The 18,147-nt window shown below is 35.9% G+C and overlaps 1 protein-coding gene across 1 annotated transcript in view; it reads right to left on the reverse strand.

Moving 5' to 3' along the window:
• Positions 1–18,147, reverse strand: part of GPR158 (G protein-coupled receptor 158) — a 393,556-nt gene that overhangs the window by 341,783 nt on the left and 33,626 nt on the right. The window contains exon 2 of the mRNA XM_005865859.2: positions 15,385–15,490. Coding sequence (XP_005865921.2) covers positions 15,385–15,490 — 106 coding nt within the window. The remainder of the gene's footprint in view (positions 1–15,384; positions 15,491–18,147) is intronic.

Here is an 18,147-nt window from a genome sequence, read left to right on the forward strand (position 1 = left end):
GGGTGACTGAAGCTCCCAACCGCTCCTTTCTTTCTTTCCTTTTTTTTTTTCATTCTGGGCCAGCTTTAGCTCTGAGGCTTGGCTGCTGAAAGCAGGTATCTGGTTTGTTTGGGTTCTATCATCGATACACTGTATCAACTCCAGCTCTGAGATCCCGGCTGGCTGAAAGCGGGTTTCTGGGGTTTTGTTTATCTTCTATAAATGTTACAATGTTTCCAACTGTAGCTCAGAGGCCGGCAAGGCAGGCGGGGAACGTTGGAGTCCTCTGTCACTGAAGGAAGCAAGCCTCCCTGTTCGCATCAGCTTCCTGGCTGCTGGCCGCCATCTTGGCTGACAGTTAACTTGCATATCTCCCTGATTAGCCAATGGGAAGGGTAGCGGTCGTACGCCAATTACCATGTTTCTCTTTTATTAGTGTAGATTCTGAACTCTATATCTGATAAACTGCTTATCTACATTTCAATTCACTCTTCTTCTGGAGAATTATCTTATTATTTCATTTGTAGCTTATTTCTTTGTCTTCCCATTTGGGCTGCCTAATTAAGGTTGTTTCTATGCATTATGTAGATCTATGACTCCCAGTCTTTTTGGAGGATCTCTGATACAGGACAAATTCAGACACTATTTGTGACTGGCCCTGAGTACCTTGTTTGGAGCTATCCATGATCTACAGCTTATGGCTCCTTCTGCTGGGACTGGGTGCATTTGGAAAAGACCATGATATGCACCCATGGTCTGCTTTTCCCAGCCCCAGGTCCAGAAGCAGATCAGGCAAAGACTCAAAGCTCCTAGAGATCCACCTCTGGCTGCAGGATGATTTTTATTCTGAGTCAGCTAATGAGTCTCATCCAGTAGACCACAGCATGGAATAAACACACAGTGGGGCAAGAGTTTTTCTAGTAGATGGGGAAATTGCTTCCCTCATGGGTAAAAGCTGCCTGGATGGTAAAGGTCTGCCTGAGAAAGATTTCCTTTGCAGTATGGGGGAATGCTTCAGCCCAGGAATCCAGGACTGCCCTCTGAGCTCTATGTCCAGAGCCACAAATCTTGGATTCTCTAGTCCACTGTGCCCGCCTCTGCCAGAGCCCAGGGTGAGTGGCTACACATAAAATTTTGTGCATTGGCCCTTTAAGAGGCTGCCTGCATTTCCAGGTGTCTCTCTCTAGTGGACAGAACCCCACTGCTTTTCACAGCTAGATATTAACCAGGTACCTTTCTCAGTTCTGGTGCTCTGGGCTGGGGAGCCAAACTTGGAGTATAGACCACAGACTTCTCAGGGGGAACACCCTGCAGCTGAGATATCCCTCTGGAACTTAAACTGCTGCCTGTATGAGCCCAGCCAGCCCTCTTGCACCTCCAGGTTTCCTACCAGTCTCATGTCAATGTAGCCTCTTCTTTCCATCCTTGGTTATAAGGGTCCTCTACAGCTAGTCCTCAGTTGGTTATTCAGGATGATTCTTCTACATTTTGTTATAACTCCAGTTTGGTCTTGGGAGAATGTCACTGTAGCTTCTACTTAATCCACCACCATCTTCCTTCTCTCTGCTTAAGTGTTTGCCATAACTTTTTTTATAAGAATTATAATTCTCTATGTTTTTTAATGTGATCAATGAACATTTGTTAGAGCCGTGGTTAAATATGACACCTCAAAAAAAGAGAGAGTAGAGGAAAAGGAAGCAGACTAATAGGAGAGACAAAGAAATAAGGAAGAAAGGACAAAGGAAGGAAGGAATAAAAGGGGAAGTTGAAAGGGAAGGCTAAATATTAATGAAGATGAGTTTTTCCAATTATACATTTATATATATTGCAAAACTTGATGCCAAGGAAATAATCTAATTTTTAATTTGGTGGTTTGGTTATGGAGGAGGATTTATATGAAATTAGCTGAAGAGTATCTGCAAATCTTTCTATTATTGTGTCAAAGAAAAAGATACCGTTTTTAAAAGCATCATGTGCTCATTCATTCTTTCAAATCTAGAGAAGTGACAAAAATACATGACAATGGTGAATTGAGAATAATCACTAGTCAATTTGTAGAGCCACCTACTCTGAACTCTTTATACCCGTTTCATAAAATGCATTTATCACAAGGGAAAAACAATAGAAACTAAAGCACATAACTAAGTCATTATGGGATATACAGAGATTTTATTTGATTCTAAAAATAATAGAAGTTTATTATAGTGTTTATGGCAATAGAAGTTCCCTAATGAGAATTAAAACCATCAATTTTAATTAAACCTGTATTCATTTTTAATTAGATCTGCTTGCAATGAGTAAATGAAATAAATGAAGTAAATTTTAATAGAAGCATAATATAAAACAAATTAAACATTAGACCTACAATCTAAGTATCCAAGGTTTTCAGATACTAGAAAGAGCATCATGAGTAACTAGGCCAGTGATGGCGAACCTATGACATGAGTGTCAGAGGTGACATGCGAACTCATTTTTTTGGTTGATTTTTCTTTGTTAAATGGCATTTAAATATATAAAATAAATATCAAAAATATAAGTCTTTGTTTTACTATGGTTGCAAATATCAAAAAATTTCTATATGTGACACGGCACCAGAGTTAAGTTAGGGTTTTTCAAAATGCTGACACGCTGAGCTCAAAAGGTTCGCCATCACTGAACTAGGCTCTACCTGGAATTTTTCATTCCTGAAAGAAGATGGAGTACCTGGCAAACTATGGTAGAATTCATCTAAATCTTTCTTATGAGTATGATATAGTGATGAAATCAGTGACCATAAGAGATACTCTACCACATGAATATGATATTACACATTAATTTAAACTACAATGGCAGCCTTACCAATAAGATATATGTGGGTCACAGCCCTTGTCTTAGAGTAGTCTTGCATCAGTAATTGATCAGTCCAAATTCTTAACTGAGATATAAATTATATTAATTTTTTAAAATCTCTAAGCCTTAGTTTCCTCATCTGTAAAACTGAAAAAATAATAGGTATTTTCTAGGACTGTTTGGGGATTAAATACTTTTATATATATTTATATACATATGTGTATATAGACATATATGACAGTCAAAGGGCAGACATCTGATAAATGCAGTTATTAACAGTACTCAAATAATTTTAATATAGCAGTATAGATGTTAAAATAAAAATAGGTACAATGTACTATAGCGGTACATAGAAGAGAAACTGCTTTACATGAAGTGGGGAATAGGCTGCCAAGGGGTTACAGAGGAGCAAAACCCAGTACTCAAAGAAGAAGCAGGAATCTGTCAGGTGGTTAAAGTGGGAAATTATATGTTATGCAATAAAAAGAGCACGTGCAAATAACACATGGAGACATGAAACACCATGGTCAAATCATGGAAGGCAAGTAGCTGGATATTCTAAAATTCGAAGAAATTTAGATTTAGAAAGCCATACATATAAGGTGGCCTTTATCCCACAGGTTAAGGAAAGTCTGAATAATATTAAGCAGTCAACCATAAGTATTTGTGGAGCACCTTTATTATGGAAATTGTTATGGCTCCTGAGATATAACAGAGCATAACTGATGTGGTTTCTGCCCTCATGGAGCTTACAGTGAAGCACAGAAGATAGATATAAATAAATAATTATGAATAATTTCAAGTATAAAAGTGCTATGAAAAATTGCTAATATTTCTGGAGAAAGTACTGTGCAAAACATTCTACATACAACATAGAATCATTCCCTTCTTAAAAAATGTTGAGGTTAAGAAACACAGGCAGCTTGAGTCCAAAGCCAACACTTTTAACTTCTATGTAATATTGTCTCAATAAAAAAATTAAGGATGATATCATCATCATATAATTTTTTTAAAAAAGATCGGGTTGGCAGCAGTGAAGAAAATTAATTGGAAAGGAATAAAGCTGAAGACAGGAGAGTGCTGCAAAGGTCCAGGCAAGAAATGATTAGGACTAGAATTAAGTCAGTTGTAGTAAGAATGAAAGAAAACAAATTGATGAGATACAGATTGAATACACACCAAAAAAAAATGTTTACTGAATTCCCAATCCATTCATTAAAAAGAAACATGAAATAGCTGCTCAGCAGCTTACCAAATGATAGGAGTAAAAGAGCAGACCAATCTTCAGAAGAAGGCATTACCTGAATATTTCACTTAATAATAAATAGCACTAGCTAAACAGACACATTGGTCTTTATACATACTTTGGGCTGCAGTATTCAAATTATTTTCAATTTATATTGAAAATTCCAGTTTGAAAGGCAAAATATAGTATATTCCATCCTTCGATGTTTGGGTCAAATTTGTTTTAAAATGAATTTCTTTACTCACATTATCTAATAAGGAAATAATATATAAAGATTATTACCTGCATGCATCCACTATAGTTAGAAATACATATCAAAGTTAATATATAACATTTTATTTTATTTATTTTGCTATTTTAAATAATGTTATTATTGTCCTTGTGTCATCCAACAATTTGGATGACATTGGGCTAACAATTCAATGGAGTCTCAGGCTGAAATTATTAGGAGAGAAGATGGAGAGGAGAAGTGAGGTGTAGAAGTATATCAGTAGAATCATCAAAGTAAGAAAGAGAGAAAAGCATAAAAACCAGGAGGTGGAGTCAAGGTCAGAATCATACAGTAGCTGATGAGCACACTGGATCAGACCTCTGAGTGTAAATTTCCTGTTTACACTAGAAAATTACTGAGAATCACAAAGATTATTTATTCATATTAGCTATATCCATTGAGATTTGCCATTTTAAATATTAAAAGAGAAAATTAAAAAATATGCATTAATTGTTTAAAAATAACAAAAAGCTCATAACATGTTAACATAGATAATATATTTATGAAAAAATAATTGTATTTTTTAAAACAAAAAATAATAGCAAAAGGAGTATCATTGCTTTACATTTCTATAAATCTCAAAGTCTGGCTTATTAGACTAGATTCTCATATTTCTTTCTGCATTGAATCTATCATATCTTAGGTAGCCTTTGCATACCCATAAGAGAATAGAGAGTTCAAAAGGTAAATAATGTCTTTGAATTGTTATGCAAATAGTTTTAACTTTACAGACTCTCTTGACAGGGTCTTGAGGACCCCCAGGGACCCAGTACTATACTTTGAAAATGACTACACATAGACAAATGTATTTTAAAAGGTGGAAAATGAAGGTGATATACAGGTCTGCATGACAACAAAGCCCATAAGCAGGGTGGTTCAGATTCTAAGTCTATGAATTCTGGGCTTCAATAGAACTAGAATTTTAATGGGGACAAGACTATAGAGCCAATTTTCCATTATTCTATTTCTGGAAGTAAATATAGAGTCGGCTCTATAGAATTTCCTCCAGGTGATCATGGAATTGTGAGCAGCAGCAGGAAAAACTGCTTTTGCATGCATAAAACAGAGATTGTACTGACAAGTCAATAGTAAAATCTACTGAAATAATTACATAATCAAGATTAGGTCATAGTTTACTTCTTTACAATAATTATGGTAAGATAATAAAAAAGCATTACTGAGAAACAGCTCTCTTTCTTGAGGAGCTATAAAAATAAAGTAGATATCCACATATTTAGAATAGTATAAAATACTCCTTTCTGGAGACAGAGCATGGATCCAAAGCCTCTTAAAATCTCCAAATTTCTGAGTCCTTTAGTATTTTCATCCCATTGAAATTAGTTCTGACGCATCTAACATTTCTCCCTTTACACACTTTTCTACCTAATGTACAATAATTGCCCTAAATTTTCTCCATTCACAGTTCTTCCTTATTTGTTTGTTTTCCTCTCAATCCTTCTGTTTTCATTGTTTTGGTTCCAATTCCAGCCCCTACGCTTATTCCTGTTTCACCAATTACATTCACTATTTCCTACACCTCTCCATACACCAACACCTGAGTTTGTATTTTGAAATACAAAACCATAGACGAAACCGGTTTGCCTCAGTGGATAGAGCATCGGCCCGTGGACTGAAAGGTCCCAGGTTCGATTCCGGTCAAGGGCATGTACCTTGGTTGCGGGCACATCCCTGGTGGGGAGTGTGCAGGAGGCAGCTGATCGATGTTTCTCTCTCATCGATGTTTCTAACTCTCTATCTCTCTCCCTTCCTCTCTGTAAAAAATCAATAAAATATATTTTTTTAAAAAAAGAAATACAAAACCATAATTAAATGTTACACATTCCTTTGCATTATAAAGACAATAGCAACCCAAACTAGAAATATGCTGAAAGAGAGAAGAAAAGCCCAATGACTTAAAATGACAAAAAAAAAAATTTGAAATGAACACTTGCACATTACTTTGAGGGCAAAGTATTTAAGCTATTTCAATATTTTATGTTCTGCTTGTATCATCAACTAACCACTTTTCTCTCTCTCTCTCTCTCTCTCTCTATCTATCTATCTATCTATATATAAGCCTTGGGAAGGGAAAAACAATGATGAATCAAAACTTGTCCTGGATGAAGATACCAAAAAAATAAGAAGGTGGTAAATAAGCCTCTTCCTTTAAGGAAAAAAAAGATATCAAGGAATGGAGTTTACCTCTTGCATAATACAGTCAGTTAAATCTTCGTAAATCAGCCAAGGACTGTAACTAAGCAACATGATTCTTCCCTGCACTAAAAGGGGGGCTGCTGAGCATCAGTAGCCTCGTTTTTCACTGAAAGCTTTGACAAGTTTCCACTATATTTGATATAATTGTAGCAGAGGGAGTGCCAGATTAGATCTGATTTGCTGTCATAATGGGATTTTTTTTCCACATAAGCTAATGATGCAAAGCTATATTTAACCCCCCAAAAGTCACCCTCAAGCACTCACTGTATATTCTGATTGCTTCTCATATCTAGAATTGGACAAGTAGCAATTTTTCTGCTACTTAATGTGACAAAAGCAAAGGTTTAATAGGTAGAGATTTTCTTTTCCTGATTGGCTCCATTATAAATTTAGCTACATATTCCAAATCTGTTCACTAACTTCTTATTTCATCAGATGTTCTCTTCACTGAATTGAAAAGATCAAGAAAGCCTGATACTATTGGTGCATGTAAGCCAATCCTCCTGCCACTCTAGCCCAGCTGCATATGCTGTATATCTCCCACCTTTAAGCTCAGCCCCACTCTAACCCTACGCCACAGAGAAGTTTGGCAGCATTTAGGTGTTTTGTCTTCAGCAATGATCAGAATCTAAAATGCATTTATAGATTATCATAACCAGAGAGAATCCCCTTGACATCCCTGTACCAAATGAGCTGCAATCCTCCATATTCAATTCTCTGATTCCTACATTCTTATTTGTATTCTAATTCCCTGTTGGGAGTCAGTCCCTTTCCTTAACACCTGCCCTCTTACCTGATGTCCAGACAAGGAATACAGCCCTCATCAACTTGTATCTAAGATGGATCTTATCCCTTGGGTCCGGTTTCAAACTGCACATTCCTACCATTCCAAGTCACTGCTATACATTGAACCAACAGACCACCACGAGTTAGAAGCTTCGGCTGCTGCTACCTACACCTGAAGATGGAAATTGATTCCTAACCCAAATTTGTACGTGAGTTTACCATGTCCTCTTGAAATTTTGTTTGAACCATCCAAGAGCTAGGTCAGTTCTTGTTTGGTCTACGCCTAATTTCCCATATAAGGAAGATTCCAGCTTGGCTCTTGACTGAGCTCCCATAGGTAGAACCACAACAAGACTAACAAGATCATCGCATGGGTCCCTACCAGTGATTTTCTTTCCAAACAATCATTTATCACCCAAACTACCTTCTGATAGTTCAAATTCCTGAACTACCATTTGCTAGTGTTATGACCTTAAATTACTTAAAACCACTCTAGATCTAGAAAAATCAATATATCTTTATATTGTTAAACAATTACTTTCATATATATAGGTTGAAAAACAATTTGTATTAATGGGACACTTGGCTTTTGAGGATTTCATAAACTCTTCAGACTAGGGCTAAAGAACAGTTAATTTCTAGCACATCTTATCAAATATACAGCGTATCCCAAAAAATGTATACACACTTTAGTAGCTGATAGCTTATTTTTGAAAATGTATTTTAGTAAACACTGCCTTTACAATTATTCAAAGTGTGTGTATCCATTTTTGGGACACCCTATACGGGTATTTGTGCCTTCACCTACACCACTCATGAATAAGATCTTGTAAGAGCTTTTATTTTTAAACATTTAATGTAGTCCACAAAGTTGATAAAGTTTCATATGATAGATAGATGATTGATAGATGATAAATACATAGATAGATAAAATTTATTTGCCTTAAACAGACAGACAGTACTCTCCATTTATATTCTAATTCAAATACTTCATAGGGCCAAACATTAGATCAACAGGTTCTAGAAGATTGCTGATACAATCCAGTGACATATCTACATGTATACATGGAATATATACATAGGAATGTCATTCAGCAGATACCATGACCTTCTCATAGTTGAAATATTGGCTTATCTACTACTGCAAAGTATATCATTTCCTCATAAGCAAAAGGAGCAAGTTAGATTAAAGAAAAATATTAATGACACTCCCTTGTATTGCCTTTTTTCTGAATTAGATTATCCCAGATTTGCAATCTAATGTCAACTAACCTTTTGCTTTTTCCTCTCATTTCCATCAAAATTAATTAGTCTTGCATCACCACCCCCAAAGTGCTTAATGAGTAAATGGAAATCAAATCCCAGAAGCTAGCTTGAATGAAGGTGGCAATGATAAATATCAATGCTTTATCATTATCATGGAGAGAAAATATCAGGTTTGGCAGACATACCCACATGCAGAGTTAGAATTCAAGGCATTGCCAGTGCAAGAACACGAGTATTGCTTTTGGATGGAAACACCTTTCAGTGGTACCCCTTACAGTACACCTTAGGGTTGCAGAGACAATTATAGCCAATGTTGCATAAAGTTTTGATGGGCCCTGCAAAATTCTGTCAAGTGGTACCTTTCACTATTGAAAATACTAAAACCTATAGCACCTTCACCTGGTAATATGTGACTGAACAAATCTGACATTTAATCTTACAATTTCCTATTTTAAAATATTCATTTTCAATATTTTAACTATTCTGATTGTTAAAAAGTTCCACTTACATTAAGCTAAACAGATCCTCCTGTTGTTCCTGTTGGTTTACCAATAAATCACAGCCTAACCCTTGGATCCCTTCAGGAAAAGTATAAATATCCATATAATAGCTATTTTCATATTTAAAGACAGTTGACAAATCATTCCATGGGTCTTCTCTTCCCTGGACAACCAACTCCTTTTCTTTCATTCATTAAAAAACAAGGTTTTAAAGTTCTTAGTAATACTATTTTTTCTCTTCTAAATGGGGTTCAATTTCAATACAATATATTCAATATTTACATATATTCTATATTAAATATAGAATATTAAATATATGGAACATATTCTATATTCAACTTATATTTTCCTTGTCACACTATTTCTGGTATTTTCCGCTCAGCTTAGAATAGTGACGCGAATCTCTGAAGATGTAGAGAACAGCCTAAGATTAAGCTGGCTTTTGCTATTGCTTTACAGCCACGTTGCACTGTTGACTCAACTATTCTCACAAATATTGTTCACAAGTGCTACAACTAAACCACATCGTTCTTCCTATGCTTAAAATGATAGGGTTGTGTGTGTTTTTATTCGCATTCAGGATCTTACCATTATTCCTATTACATTTCATCTTGATAGATGTCCATTTCTCCAACTCAGCAATATATTTTTAGTCTCTGATTTTTAACTTTCAGTGAATTAGTTATTACTAATTACTTGTCTCCTATGTCATTATTCAAAGAATTGATGAGCATTTCAATCAACACAGGGCCTAAATAAAACTCTGTAATAAACTACGACAACCTTCACTGCAAGTTAATACCAATCCATGCGATCACTCCCTATGTAGAGCCTTAGATGTACAATTCAATAGACATATTTGGCTAGTAGCTATCATATTGGACAGAACAGTTCTACTCTAGAGAAAAGGAAAGAAATGGTGAGAATGCAGCCTTCAGATGAAAAGTAATATACAGCTATTTCTAAGTAATTTCACTTAATCACTCTAGAAGAATACTCTAAACCCTGCTATAGCCAAAGAGTGAGCTATATTCTGTATATAAGAGGGCTTTCAAAAGAGAACAATTAACTTCTGTCTTCTTTAGATTTTTGCATTAAATTTTTTCTTGTGTTCTAAATTATATCCTGTCTTACATTTTTAACTTTTTAAAAGTATGTCTTCAGAGATTCATTAACTTATCTCTAATGGAGTACTAAGGAGTTATAAGTAGATTCATACCTAATATACTCAATAGAAAAAAAAAGATACTGGAAAACTGTCTTGGAGCTATATAAAGCTATTGGCTGAGCTGATGACCCACCTACCAAAGCAGAGAACACAAGAGGTTAATAGGCAGTGAGAAGAAAATACTGGAACTTCTACTTACATTGAATTTTTTGTAAATAAATAAGAAATAAATTAAGCTTTACTAATATTTAAGACTTGGATTGACAATAATGTCCCCACTCAGTCCACATCTCATATGACTACACTGTTGATAAGGCACTTGAGAAATCCTAAAGGAAAACTGGGAGTTTCAAGACAGAAATTCTGGCAGTGGTTACTTGGTTCTGTAATTTGCTTTCAAATTGCAATTTATTACCATTTCCATTTGACCACCTGAGTGAATTTATAGAGTAAATCATTGTAAATAGTAAAATATTTATACTTCTTCATAATGAGATGTGTGACCTGAAAAATCTTTTCCTACATAAAGATTTCCTGATTATCTCAAAGTGAACTACTTGTTTCTGAATTCAAAGATTAGTTATGCATTGTTCTTTAGAAGAGAGATAAATGTTTCCAATTTGCTGACCTGCTCTATGCTGACTAGTGGTTGTTAGCAGTGTCTATGCAGCAGGTATCTTTTTAAAAATCTAAGCTGTTCCTTCAAAGTAAAAATGACATTTAAGTAATCCATGAGTAAGCCTTTTGAAGTGAACATTTTGAAAATGGATATCTGGAAATGGTTTTCAGTGCTATGCGTTTTTTGTTGCCAAAAACTATAAATACTCACATAGCCATATAGTTTAAACTTGGAAATAAAATGTCCTAATCTGTTTGAAAATATTTCTTGTGAAAGTTTGAGTGAATTTTTAACCTCTTCCTTTAAAATATTAAAATGCCCATTAGTTTGCAGGGACCAATTAATTGACATCAGGGAGAATGAAAAATTGCCAGCTGTAATTCTGCAAAAACCTTTGCAGAATTGGTAGATGGAACTGAAAAATGAGCACTGTGATGTAGCAAATACAGTCAACAATTTATTTCTTCAATTTGAAATGACACATCCTTGTGAGGTATATATTTAACTATGATAGACATGAAAACTAAGTATAAAAATAAACTGAACTTAGAGACCTCTGAATCACTGCATTACTAAGTATTAAACTAAGATTTTTTAAATGTTAAAGCATAATCAATCAAAGCACTCTCAATAATATTTTTTTCAAACACTGTGATCAATTACATTGCCCACATTAAAGATGCATTTTTTTTAAATTTATCTTTATTGTTGAAAGAATTATGTCACCCTCTGCTTCCCCCATTGACCCCCCATCCCTGCCCCCAGATGCATTTATTTTTATAAAATATCTACATTAAATATTATTTCATCTTTATCTTCAACCTGATTAAGTTTTCTGATTTTTAATATGTAGAACATATAACAAAAGATGCATGCATAATTTGTAGGTTAATACACACACACACACACACACACACACACACACTATGGGTGGATGCATAATGCATTTTTACTAATAGAATATAATAAAAAAAGTTTCAAAGACACTCTCCTAATATTTCCTGCTCAAACAATGATTAAAAGTTTTTTCTTATAATGGAAACAAAGCAAAAGAATACCATTAAAACATAATTAAGTAACATTTTTAATGTTTTAAATAAACTATTATGTAAGAGAAGATTTTGTATATTCAAAGCAAACAATGATATGAGAATGGGTAAAGAATTATTTCAATGGAGGCTAACAATATGATCAAGTCCATGCTAGAATGATCTGAATCAGTTGCAAAAACAGAATAATCCTGCAATCCAGTTCAGGGTGCTTATTCAGATCTTGTTTTACTCTGCCCTTCAAAAAACACTTACCGGTAGTGGCCTCATAGACCCTGTAACAACCCATACACACTGAGTAATTATTTTCCTCACAAACCACTCCATACCTTTCTAAAATGGTCTACATATCACTTGTTCCCAACATCAGACTCACAATTCTGGTTTAAGATAACTTGGAAGCTGAAAAGTCAACACACTGGAAAAAAAGTTTTAAGTGAAAAGTTTGACTCAGTTATAAATTTGAAATTTTTAACAACTTCTAGTATTTACAAGAAAGGGTGTTAAACATTGGCAAGAAAGAACTCACAATAAACATTATGAGCGTCTCTTTTTCTAATAATATGGATATTCACACCCTACAGATAAGACTCATGTTAACTATTTCCAAAATAAGCCAATTTACACAGTGATTCTTGGAGTCCATAACAGAAGATTTGTGACAAGGAACAAAGGAGAGCCAATGCAGATTTTAAAAAAAATGCCCTGAACAAGAGACTTTTCTTTCTGTTTTTCCACACAGTAGAAACTTCAAGAGAAACCAGTTCTTAGTCGCCAGTTAACCTCAGTACAGGGAAGGAATTGAAAGACTATTGCTAGTCACTAGACCAGTGGTTGGAAAACTGCGGCTCAGCAAACTGTGGCTCGCGAGCCACATGCGGCTCTTTGGCCCCTTGAGTGTGGCTCTTCCACAAAATACCGACTTCTGCGCATGGGCCACAAAGTTTCAATTGCACTGTATGTGCGCGCCCGACGTGGTGTTTTGTGGTATTTTGTGGAAGAGCCACACTCAAGGGGCCAAAGAGCTGCATGTGGCTCGCAAGCCGCAGTTTGCCGACCACGGCCTAGAGACTAAAGATGTGGTATGAAACTGTCACAGGTGCCCTGAGTGACCAGAACCACCAGCAGGACCTTAGAGAAGCCCAACAAAAAAATATGAAGAGTTCCATGGCAGGCTTGGCTAAGTCAGACCAGCCCCAAGGGCCTCATGGGCTCAGCCTGGCACACCAAGATCTCCTACTCCCAGCTCCAGTACCTGAGCAAGGAAAGGAGGTAGAGGGATCCAGAGTACTTGTCTTATAGACATTTCAGTGTTTGATGATGTTACTTTTATAGCACTGAACCTCTTTCTATAACACATTTCACGAAGGGTTATTGAACTGTGGGTTGTCTTTTAGGATATGTTTTTCCAGTTTTTCCTATAGGAATCGAAAAAAATATAATGTTCTCATATATAATTCCCAAAATCAAACATTTAAACCTAATTTTTGTTAACCAGAATAGAGGATAATATTTTATCTAGAAATAACTTAGTTTATTTGAAAGCTTTAAAAAGAAACAATACCCAGAAAGTTTATAATTCTGATGCAACAAAAATAAATCAATCCTCTAAAAGGAGAAAGAGGTTCTTCCACTATGATCATCTAGTCAAATAAATAGGTAAATAGGTGTGCTATAAATAAACAAAAACTACACTAAGATTGTTAGAAGCAAGAAGCAACTGTAAAACACTGAAAAATAAACATCTCTTTGTTCCTAAAGAGAATGCTTATTGCACCACCCAGGAGCACCACTGAAACAAGTCTGTACAGAAATGAGCACCTACAGATGACACCATGCAGAAAAACCCACTCCGGCTAAAAGACAAAGCTAAGTGGCTATATACCATTGGCATGGAGATAATAATCAGGCTAAAATATTCACCAGGTCGATGACTGAAATTCATATCTTTAGAAATGTCAGAATCATCCACAGGGAAGTGGATACTCAGAAATGTTCCAAACTATAAGAATAAATAAAGGAAATGAAAGAGGATCTTAAATGAATTGACAAGACAGAAACAGTTCCTTGCATGATTGGGTCCCAGCAAGGGAATGAAGGAAGTGAGGGCCATGTGGAGGTATATGGAGATGTGGGCTACGGTGTTGGGATATGTAGCGATGTGCGTGGATATTGAGGAATTGGGGATTACGGATATATGGTGGAAATGTGTGATGGATTTAGAAGGATGTGGAGAATTATGGGGGAATTAGAGGGTTTAGAGGGTGGCAAAGTTGAGGGATATTGTGATAGGGAATATGGGGCACCTGGAAGAGTGTGTGGAGTGTAAGGGGAAAGTGGGGAACTGCAGATGATTATTTGGGGAGTGAAAGTGTGTGGGTTGGGTATGGCCAAATATGTGGGGGATGCACAAGGGAAATATGCAATGGGCACATATACAGGCATGTAGAGCTATGCACATGTCTGTGCACTTTTCTATTTAGTAATGGCACAAATAAGTGCTTATTCTTAATTTTCCCTGTGATTACTAATTTCTTACCTTAAAATTGTACTATGTATAACCATCTTTCACAAAGGGCAAAAAAATGGATTAAAGATGTAGATCACTACCTTTATGGGAATATTCCCTCTATTTTAAATAAATCAAGCTGACTTTCCTCACACATTCATGGACTGAAAGTTGGGATAGCCCAAGTATTTAATATCAAGAACTTTATTGTACATTTGTTCTTAACATTTTGGATCTCAGAAGTAGATTACTGAAAAGGAAATCAGGATGTCATCACACTTCCTGTCTGAAACTACAAAAGACAAGTGATAGTCATATTTCCAGATTTATAATCTCTATGCCTGTCCCTAACCATCCACAGTCCCATGAAATAAGGAACGGATAAAAAACTGAAAATTGGGAATATATACGCCAACATATACATTTCCTTTACAGGTCACTGTTAGTTTTCTCCTTGTTTTTAATATTTCCCTGCCATTCTCTCTCTCTCTCTCTCTCTCTCTCTCTCTCTCTCTCTCTCTCTCTCTCTATCTATCTTTTTTTTCTGGCAGATGGCAGTGTGTCCGAGTGAATAGCATCAAGGTTTCACCAAGCATCATCTTCCATTAAAATATGCATAATCTGGTTGGCCCTTCCAGGACTGGTTTTTCACTTCATTGCTATTTTAATTTCCAGCCCCTTTTGAAAAATAGGATCAGCCTTTGACTAATGCCAAACTTCAGATATAATTTCAGTTTCAGCCTTCTCTTAGTCTCCAAATGAACAGTTACTCTGCACAAATTTAATTTCCTACTCCTTTTTCAGTTCACTTGGCAACATTTAGACCTGCATAGGAGGTATTTTCCCAGTAAAACGTCTCATGTTCACTTACCCACAAAAATACAATAGATCATAAGTAATACATTTCTGGGCTTCAGATTTCAGGGGACTCTATTTCCATGTTCTTACCTCTGAATTGTTGAGATGACATTTATGAGTTCCTGAAAACCAGCCATCACTCGAACATTGGTCAATGTCTACTTTCTGAAGATTTATGTCCACTTTCATGACACCCCTTAAAAATAGAGAAAGATAAAAAGAACAAGTTAAGCTGAGCCTTTACAAGTTCTAACACTGTATTCTGTCCTGGAAATCAGACAAATTAGCATAAGTAATGTACTATAAATTTTGAAATCTCTCACTCATATTCAACAAGTGAAGATAAAGGTACAATAGAACAGAATAATAATAATTATCTATTGTTCACTGTCTTCAGCTCCCCATATAATGCCTGGCACATAGTAGGTGCTAATAAATATTTATTGATTGACTAAACCCCAGACAGTATTTCTCTGGACATGATAGCAAAGTTGACTCTGAAATAACACCTGCTTTTAGTATCCCTTCTATAAAGTAAATTAATACAAAGTTCTCATCTTATTTCTTTCTACTCCTATTTCCCATTGCAGAGTCAGAATGGAGAAAATGAAGGGGGGGTTAATCAGGAAGGGAGGACCATATCAGAAAATAAGCATCTCTTTCCTCTGATTTTCTATAGCAATGACTTTAAACAGCTCTTTAGGTCTCAAAGTATTCCAACCAAGCAGAGTTTTGTATTACCTACATATATGCTGATTAGCATTTTTCTTGAAAATCTAGAAACAAAAACACTGCTTTTACTTAGCCATTTGAGATAAGTCACTAAAAAAGAGAATTCACAAATTTAGGGCCAAAAGCACAACTGCAAAGAAAGCTACAACTGTATCTAAAATTCCTCCATTTTCTCCAACCAACCTCTGTACAATTTCCTAAGGTATCTCTCGTTTATTTTTCACCACCACCAGCACCACTATCAGTAGGAGCAGCAGAAATATCTGTCCTGCACTAAACTGTCGCACCTGGACTTTAATGAAATCAATATTCTGTGTCCTGGGCCCTAAAGCTTGACATTTGCTGATGTTTTTCACACATGAGTAAAATATAAACACCCCACTAAAACCCACTAAAAGTGAAAAACATAAAACATCTTTAAGGCCCTACAACCCCATATTAAACTATTTTCATTATGATATCTACATATATAAAAGCCTAAGTGACCAGCTGGTAGCTATGATGTGCATTGACCACCAGCGGGCAGCCACTCAACACAGGAGCAGAAATCACAAGCATGGAAACAAGGAACAGACTGATGAATCTCAGAGGGTAGAGGGTAAGGGGGAAGGCAGGAAGAGATTAACCAAAGATCTTATATGCATATTGGAGGCCCGGTGCATGGATTTGTGCACTGGTGGGGTCCCGTGGCCTGACCTGTGGGGATCGGGCCAAAACTGGTTCCCCAACATCCCCCGAAGGGTCCTGGATTGCGAGAGGGTACAGGCCAGGCCGAAGGACTCCACCAGTGCACGAATCCGTGCACGGGACCTCTAGTTATTAAATATGCACAAACATAAAGGTAGGCTTCAATTTTTTTATATCATAGTTCTCATAGCTACAAAAACCCCCCACAAAATTATAAAATAAATGCAAATAAAACTATAAAGTCAACAAAATTTAATCTAAAAGTATTGATTTATAAACACCAGTGATTATATGTTTTGTCAAACTAAATCACCTCTCAGAACAGGAATATGGTACTGACTGCTACTTCAAGCAAGCTTATTTTACTATGTCATGACTCACTTCTTTCTTCTCTTTTCTCCTTTTAAACTACGTAAAATCTACCAACACAGTGGTTTTATGTCATGTGGGCTTCATTTCGGGTGAATAAATCATTTACTTTTTTAGACTGCCTCTGATCTTTTCTTATTAACCTATGACAAAGTACTACACTATGTGGTGCTAATACGCTAAAAGGAGACAGAAAGCAAACAGACCAAAACTTCTGTCGGTATTTTGTGAACCAGATAACCCAATATGTGTAAGCTTATTTTTCAGGTAAACACTGAAATGAAAACCCAAAAATTCTTAAAGAAAACTTAGAAATCCTTCAGAGAAACAGACCTCAGTTTGCAAAATACTACTCATGTAGACCATAATTTCACAAAACAAATGTTCATATGAAAAATAACTTGATTCCAAGGTAACCTACAACCTTAATCCAGTTCATTTATTTGCTCTTTCAACAAATATTTATTGTCTGTTATGTACATATCACTGTAACAGATGCTATGTAGGCGAACCACATAGGACCTACCCTCAAGTAACACCAAAAAGCATGTTTTTTAACGTACTGGTATGTTGAATGGAGAACGGGTGCTAAATTCTGGGGAATTGGGAGTATAGCAGGGATTCAATAAACATTTGTTGACTTGAATACCACTGTCACTACCAGAACTTTCCATAGAATAATGTTCCACATAGGTTATGACAATCATGCAAGCCCAGTCAGGCTCTACTTTATGCTCTTTGAGAAACAGCAAATTCGTTCTTTCATTAGTTCAGTAAATACTTACTGACTACCTACTATGAGCCAAAATTATTTTAGCCTTTGAAATACGTTAATAAGCAGGGCGAAACAAAACAAAACCCTGCCCTTCAGGAGCTTAACTGTAGAGTGGGATAGACAACTAATAAAAGATGACTATCTACACTAATAAAAGAGAAACATGGTAATTAGCGTACGACCGCTACCCTTTTCATTGGCTAATCAGTGAGTATATGCAAATTAACTGTCAGCCAAGATGGCGGCCAGCAGCCAGGCACTGAAGCGAGCACGAGGCTTGCTTGCTGCAG

Source organism: Myotis brandtii, unplaced genomic scaffold, assembly GCF_000412655.1.
Source record: "Myotis brandtii unplaced genomic scaffold, ASM41265v1 scaffold215, whole genome shotgun sequence".
Classification (NCBI taxonomy): Eukaryota; Metazoa; Chordata; class Mammalia; order Chiroptera; family Vespertilionidae; genus Myotis; species Myotis brandtii.